Source organism: Galeopterus variegatus, unplaced genomic scaffold, assembly GCF_000696425.1.
Source record: "Galeopterus variegatus unplaced genomic scaffold, G_variegatus-3.0.2 Scaffold18164, whole genome shotgun sequence".
NCBI lineage: Eukaryota > Metazoa > Chordata > Mammalia > Dermoptera > Cynocephalidae > Galeopterus > Galeopterus variegatus.
The window spans coordinates 4,960-13,549 of record NW_007744275.1 but is presented as its reverse complement, the minus strand read 5'-3'; the positions used below and the strand labels follow the sequence as shown (position 1 = coordinate 13,549).

Here is an 8,590-nt window from a genome sequence, read left to right as displayed (position 1 = left end):
TTGTGATTCTGGCTAAGGAGGTTTGTGATTCTGGCTAAGGAGGTTTCCAGAAAATGTTTAAGGTGTCAATTGGCTTATGTCAGCCATGTATAATAAAGCACAGGAAGAGAGAGATGAAATAGAGAAACTTTTCAGTCTGCAAGAAGAATTTGCAAAAATAGGTGAGACTCAGGAGCTGCTGTGTTGGATCCAGTTTCTCTGGTAAACTGAGGATTCTCAGAGAAACAGTTTCAGGGTCATGATTAAATCAAAGCTGTGACTGTTATGTCCTTTGACACCCTCTTAGCTAAACAAGATGGCTCCTAAGAATCTTATGAGTGTTTTCCCGTGATACTCGAGCATTCCAGAGAGAAGTTTGTATGAATTATGATTTAGCTTTGAAGGGCATGTAAAGAACTTCAATCCATCTTATAGAAAACCTGAACTTTTTAAGGGTGGTGTACTTTGCTAAACATATACGTACAACATTTCAAAATGAAAAAGGCCTCTAGGTCCCCAACTTTGAATAAGCAGGAAATAACCAAAAACTTGGGGAAAATGCTGTAGTCTTAATTTTCAACACATGTATATATTTTTTAGTCCCTTTTTATTCTCCTGGGTCCCTACCTTAAATGACATTCACATAAACTATTCTAACCACTGGAGGAAATTAAGCCATACAGTCAGATTTTTTTCTGTCAGATCAGAAGATCACCATGCTAGAAGTCAGGAGTGACCAGTTTGACTCCCAGCTGAGACCCTAATTCTGAGACATTGGCCAAATCATTACACTCTCTGAGTCTGTTTTTTTTTTTTTTTTAATCTTTAAAAGGATTAGGCCCGTATTGAAGTTACAGAAAATAGTAGATTAAGACCCTCAGAGAACTGGTCCATCCACTTACTTACCCAATGCAAAAGTCCTGAAAAAAAAAATAGTAGCAAACTGAATTCAGCAGCATATCAAAAGGATTATATACCATGACCAAGTGGTATCTATTCCCAGGACACAATGATAGTTCAACATATGAAAATCAATCCGTATAATACACTACATTAATAGAATGAAGGAAAAAACCTACGTGATCATCTCAATTGAGGCAGGAAGAGCATTTGAGTAAAGTCAACATTTTTCCATGGTAAAAAACAATAAACAAGGAATAGAAGAAAATTTCTTCAACATGGTAAAGGCCATATGTAAAAAAACCCACAGCTAATATCACACTCAATGGTGAGACTGAATGCTTCTTCTGTAAGATCAGGAAGGAGAAAAGGATGTGTATTTTCACCACATCTATTCAACAGTATTTGAAGTTCTAGCAGAGCAATTAGATAAGAAAATGAAATAAAAGACATACAAATTGGAAAGGAAACAATTATCTCTATTTGCAGATGATCTCAAAATCTCAAATAACACACACACACATACACACAGTACAGCTAAAATGAATTGTAAACAATATAAATATAAAGTATAAATAAACAGAATAAATGAAATGTAAACAATACAGCTAAAAAATGAATTCTACAAAGTTTCAAGTATAAGATCCACACAAAAATCAGCTATGTTTCTATACACCAGCAACAAATAATTTTATATGGAAATTAAGAAAACAATTCCATTTATAATAGCACCTGAAAGAACAAAATACCTACGAATAAATTTGACCAAGGAGGTGAAAGACTTGTACATTGAAAATTATAAAACATTGCTAAAAGAAATTAAATGTTAATAAATGAAAAAATATCCTGTGTTCATGGATTGGTAGACCTAATGTTACTAAGATGGCAATATTCCCCCAAAGTTATTTACAGATTCAATGCAATCCCTATCAACATCCCAATGGCCTTTCCAAAATGCAAAAACCAATCTCAAAATTCATATGGAATTTGATGGGACCCCTAATAGCCAAAACAATCTAGGAAGAGAACAAAATCGGAGAACAAAATCATACTTCCAGATTTCAAAACTTATTACAAAGCTAAAGTAATCAAAACACTGTGGTACTGACACACACACACATACACACACACACACCCCTAACTCACACCATATACAAAACAACTCTAAATGGATCAACAACCTAATATAAGAGCGAATACTATAAAAGTCTTAGAGAAAAACGCATGGGTAAATCTTCATGACCTTGAATTTGGCAACGGATTCTTAATTATGACACCAAAAGGAGAAGCAAAAAAGAAAAAATAGATGAACTGGACTTCATCATAATTAAAAACTTCTGTGCAACAAAGGAGATGATGAAGAAAGAAAAGGACAACCTGCAGAATGGAAGAAAATATTTGTAAATCATATATGAAGTCTAGTATCTATAAAGAACTCTTACAATTCACAATTTAAAAAAAATTTTAAAAACCAGGCATAGAGCTTGAACAGACATTTCTCCAGTGAAGACATACAAATGGTCCACAAGCAAATGAAATACTCACTGGTATGACTACACTATTACTAGTAATAATGATAATAATAATAAAAAGAAAATAGTGTTAGTGAGGATGTGGATAAATTGGAATCCTCATACATAGCTGGTGCGAGTGCAAATGGTTCAGCCACTGTAGAAGACAATTTGACAGTTCCTCAGAAATGTAGACATAAAATTACCTTATGTGCCAGCAATTCCCCTCCTATGATATACCCAAAATAATTAAAAACAGGTACCAAAACAAACACATATACATTCATGTTCACAGTAGCACTAGAAACTATAGCTAAAAGGTAAAATCACCCAAATATCCATCAATAGATAAGTGGATAAACAAATTATGCTGTGTGTGTGTGTGTGTGTATATAAATATATATATATATGGAAGATTATTTAGCCATAGAAAGAATGAGTTACTGATATTGAATTGTTCACTTTCAAATGGTTAACTATGTGAATTTCACCTCAACACTAAAAATCAAACAAACAAAAAGGACTAGGCCAGATGAGCTACAAGATTTCTTTAAGGCTTATAATTACAATTTGATAATCAACTCTTTCTTATTTTCTGGACACAGGGTAGAAGGCATTAAAAACACCATTAACAATCAATCAGTTTCTTAATGCCGTACCCTTGAATATGGAGGGGACAAAAAAGGATCATTAGCCATTTAAGAAACACTTCCAAAAGGAAATACAAAGATCAAAGTTAGTTAATGGGGAAAAAAAGGTCTTGGGAGACAATGAGGGGACAGAACTTTAGGAAAACACTAATTCATATGGATCCACAGGATTCACGAAAAGGTGATCAGCACTCTTGGAAGTAACTGCCAACATGAAAGTTTTCTCAATGTTTCTCAATAAAAGAAACATTAAGAAAACTCCCAGAAAAGACTTTAAATTAGATAGAAAAAAGGAGATAATATAAGGAAAATGGCGATCTAAAAGGTTTAACATCCCCTAAGACTTTGAGAAGAAAGAAATCAAAAAAAATTTTTTAAAAATTCCCTTAATGCTGCAGGACATGCATCTCTAGGTTGAAAGGGTTCACTGACTGCCTAGTAGCAAGAATGGTTGGGGTTGGAAATTCTAAGACATTATGACATTTTATAATAGCAGAACTAAAACGAAGCTCCTAAAAATTTCTGGGAGCATGGAGGTGGGGTAGGAAAAAATCTAAAAAAGAACACAGATGGAGTCTGTCTGATTTCTCCACAACTTGGATGACTGAAGACAAGGGAGCAATGCTGCAAAAAAAACTATATCCAGGGCTGGCCTGTGGCTCACTTGGGAGAGTGTGGTGCTGGTAACACCAAGGACACGGGTTCAGATCCCTATACAGGGATGGTCATTTAGCTTACCTGGGAGAACGTGGTGCTGACAATACCAAGTCAAGGGTTAAGATCCCCTTACTGGTCATCTTTAAAAAAACAAACAAAAAAACAAAAAAAACTATATCTAGTTGAACTGTCAATCAAGTATGAGCTATCAGATTTGTAGAGATTCAAAAAATTAATCTGTAATTCTTCCCTAAGAAGTGACTTCATCATAAGCTCCAGCAAGAAAGAGGAAAGAGAGCCATCAAACAGTGGCTTTCTAACAAAATTATTAAAGAAAGTCCTAGAATGTGAACTAGTATGCCAGATGTTTGAAGCAGAACTAATGGTTCCAAAATGAAGGTTTCTGAGAAATGTGAGTTGACAGAATATGAAGAAGCATCTGAAAAGATTAAAATTATGATAATTACAAGATAACAGCACAAGAAGAAAAACAAAACAAAACAAAGTCTTCAAATAAAAATGTACAGGCTGAACAAGAAAGGAAGTGTATCATAGTGCAGGACCCGGCACAGGAGAGAGCAGTGAGTCATCATAATGCAAACCCTAATGAACCAAACAGAAAGTAACACATACTACACAGGAAAGATAGGAGTGCGGAAGTAAGGGTATGAATGAATCAAATTTATTAAAAATGTATCCTTTAAAAGACACATGCATTTACAGGTTCAAATCTTTATTGTTTTAAAATTGTACATGTCTTTTACAATACAGTATTTTGTAACTTAAATGACCTCTAAATGGTTAATGTACAATGAATATCTTTTTTCCTGAAACTCGACCATAAATTGCGATTTCATCAATATGATTATTCTAAACAGAGTAATAAAGATGTTGGGAAGATCTGAGTACTGCATTTGAAATGGTTAACAACACAGACTCTTGCTTTTAAAACTCAGATGATCAATCTATAGAAAGTGCTTTTGAAGATTGCTGATTCTTTAGGCTGATCTTAAAATCAGTCAATTAAATTATAGTTCTTTTTTTAAAAAAACATCAAAGGGCATTTAGAAAAATAAATGAAACAATTTGCTTTAGTAATCTACTGAGGCAAACTCAAAATTATGATTATCTGCATGCAATAACACTCCTCTTTAAATAGTTTTGAAGAATTTATACATTTTACAAAGAATGTGTTAAAGAGTGCAAGTATTCTGATACTGATTTCACGAAAGGACAAATGTTAGTAATAACAACTAACATTTAACATCTAAGTTCAAGCTACTGTATATTCAACAGGCAATTAATATGGCTAATTATGAGCCACGATGTACAGGGTATGCCCTTTGAGAAAATGAACTAGTTTGGTCCACATTTCTAGAGTTATTTAGGTCAAAACAAAAGTCCCAAAACAAAACCATTTTAATTCAGCCAAGGGTTCTAATGAAATTTATTATTCCTAAAATGTAGCCAGTTAAAAAGTAAATGATGTACACCAATGAAGTACATTGTCACATTGACTTTTGTATAAAAAGATGGCCTGCTGTTTTGGTAGTGATGAATGAGCACTGTTGGACAAATCAGGAAAATGTCATAGAACCTATTAATTACTTCCATAAGTTATACTTTCTTATTCCATGACACGGCTTTCACTCTGTAAAACTTTGTCCCCAAAGGAACTTTAAATCTGTTTTGTGCCTAAGAGGGAAAGAAAAAAGGGAATCACTTAAATGATTAAAGCAAATGACGCTACTACTCACTGTCATACTACTCATTGCTACAGTATTTGGGGGGAAGTGGGGACCTTTATCAAAGATCTACCTCTCACCAACTGAGAATATATTATATACTGAGCTACTAATATTGATAGAAGACAAAGTTGACACCCACTGGAAAGAACATAGTACAAAGTGAGCCATTTCATTAAGTATCAGAGAAACCTCAATTCTATACAATTTAAGATTGGTTAGTGTTTTGGAGCACTGAGGCCCCAAATTACAATGAGTCAGGAAGAATGCTCAGCAGATTTCACTGATTCTATACTACTGATACCGCTCATATTCCAATCAGGCCCATTTTTAAGCCACCAAGTACTTTACACTATCTTTCTTCAGTGGGGGTACAGGATGAAAATAAGAAAACATCAATTCTACCTACAAACAGAATTCACTTTTGTCACCAGGTCTGCAGGATTCTTTTTTTTGCACATAAGTTACACTAGTAACTTAATAGTCATAAAGCAGAAACTTTGCAGTAGTTTTCCTGTATAGGTCGATGGATTGTTAGTCATCTACCTATAGTGTCTAAAGACAAATAACACAAATACTAATAAAATTGCTGGTTCAAACTCACTCTCATTAAATTCAAGCTCTAACTCAAGTGAGCTAGAAGCCCAAGAACAGCACTAGTGATGATTTCTATATAAAGAGTAGGAGAATCTTCTTTATAATTCCTAGGTTTATATCATATGTTACAGTTTTTACCTTTTTGGCTTGACAGTATTCCTTTTCCATTACTTTTCCAAGTACCCAGCCTCTTCTAGATACACCTGAAGCTAATGAATCAAACTGGTAATTTCTTTTCTGAAAGTACAGTTATAATTACATATGAAAACATAACTGCCGGAATCAAAACAGACTAAGTTCTCATGAGTGAAAGAACGTCTTCAAACTGCCGACATCACTGAAATGCTTAACGATTTATATAACAAAACTGAAGTCATGGTACTTTTCAACCAGTATTATATGGCTTTTATTACTCATTAACTAAATGTACATGGTACATCAAATCACAGAACTAACATAGTTCAGAAAATACTACTAATGTAAGTATAAATCATAAACAAATACATCTAGGAATTTTGGGCTAACTCAGCACTGCCATCTGCTGAAACAGCTAACAAAGATGACGTTTTCCATTTCTGAAAGCAGACAAAATACATTTTCTAGGTTCAAAGCAAAAACTGATTTTTGAGGGGCAGTGCATTGAACACAATTCCTCAAAAGCAAGAACTGCACTTTCCTCACATCTGTATGCCACGGTGCCCAGCACAGCAGTGTGAACACAACTGGTGCTCAATAAATAAAACAATAATAAATTTCTGTGGTTAATAACCAAAGAAAGTCTAGAAGGGTAGCACTTGCGTGAAGGGGAGATGGAAAATGTGGGAGGAGACAGAGTGAGAAGGCTAGTCCTCATACCCCCAAAGTATGACAAGCGAAGACGTAAACTCTCAATCCTTTTAATTTCATCAGAAAAGTTGGCATAATAAGGTTGATTGCAAAAGTATTCAGCCAATAAACTACAGATGCTCCTCAATTTACAACGGGGATATGTCCCTGATAAATCCATCGTAAGTTGAAAATATATTAAGTTGAAAATGCATTTAATATACCTAACCTACCGAACATTACAGCTTAACCTTGCCTGCCTAGAACATGCTCAGAAAACTTACATGACCCTACAGTTGGGCAAATCATCTAACACAAAGCCTATTTTATAACGAAGTGCTGAATATCCCATGGAATTTACTGAATACCGTACTGAAAGTGAAAAACAGAATGACTGTATGGGTACTTGAATTATGGTTTCTAACGAATGTGTATTGCTTTTACACCATAATGATGTCAAAAAACCTTTGTAAGTTGGGGATTGTCTGTATTCCGTTTAGGCTAAAGTCTATTAAGAGTCCCAACAGAAGACATAACTGATTTTTATTCCATAAAAGTAGTTTGGCAAAATATACATGAAAGATATTTTCAATACATCATCAAGAATGAAACTTAAGTTTACTATCATGTGACAAAAAGCCCCTGGACAACATGATAAAGAAAACACTCTGAAGAGTAAAATAGCACTTCACAGCCACTTCATAATGTCTGAAAACAATCACCTAAAACTAAATGCTCAAATTATGCCAAACTCAACAAAAACACTCCCTATCCCCTCCAGGGTAACAACACAGGGATAGCAGGACCCCAATTGGCATGCTCTGTTATGTATTTCTCAAAGGGAAAAAGGGAGGAAGGATATCCAAAGTTAAGTGAGATATTCAATTCTTTCAGCAGGACACGTGAGAGCCTCTGAAATGGTAATGTGCACTAAAAAAAAGTACAGTGTTTCCTACATTTAAACACTGAATTCTTCCTATTCTTAGGAAATAAACACTGAAATACTGAAATATTTAAAGGTAAAGGACTATGATGTTTAGTTACTCTCATAAGGTTTTGGGGAAAAAACAAGTACACACATTTGTATATATTTTGGTATTTGTATAATTAGACACCATATCTATAGAGATAATGCAAATAGGGTAAAATGTTAATAACAGGTGAATCTGTGTAAAATTATATGGGTTTTCTTTGTACTATATTAACTTTTGCAACTTTTTGTAAGTTTAAAAATCATTTTTGAAAAAAAATTTTAAATAAATTAAAAAGAACACCATAATAAATAAAACCAAAATATCGAGTTCATTGTTTTCAAGGCAAGAAAATTATTAAGTTGCAAGCTTATCTTCTAATGTTTCATGGTTATATGACTTTTGCACTATGGACATTCGAAATCGCCCACCAGCAAGAGCCATGATGGAGCAGTTACATGACACTGGCCTGTTTCAAAGAATAAGTACTTCACTCTGTTCGTGTCATTCCAAACAGGAGCACCGATGTAAACGGGCATAATTCTACTTAAGCTAAGTATACCAGGATATCTATTCTGTTCCTTCTGAGTTTTTAAATGATCAAATAACAGACACTGTTACTTAGTGTATTTTAACAGGACATATTGCTTTTTTAAAAAAATAAAATAAAATAAAAGTATTGAACAGTATAATGAAAAACAAAGTAGGAACACAGGATGATAAAGAAAAGACACGGGATGATAAAGAAAAGACAC

The 8,590-nt window shown here is 34.0% G+C and overlaps 1 protein-coding gene across 1 annotated transcript in view; it reads right to left on the bottom strand.

Annotated features, from left to right (window-relative positions):
• Positions 1-5,107: 5,107 nt before the first annotated feature.
• The window catches only part of LOC103582849 (RB1-inducible coiled-coil protein 1-like), an 8,031-nt gene continuing 4,548 nt past the window's right edge, over positions 5,108-8,590 (bottom strand). The window contains exons 4-5 of the mRNA XM_008564327.1: positions 6,178-6,248; positions 5,108-5,392 (exon numbers count right to left, since the gene is read on the bottom strand). Of these exons, the coding sequence (XP_008562549.1) occupies positions 5,315-5,392; positions 6,178-6,248 (149 nt within the window). The 3' untranslated portion in view covers positions 5,108-5,314. The remainder of the gene's footprint in view (positions 5,393-6,177; positions 6,249-8,590) is intronic.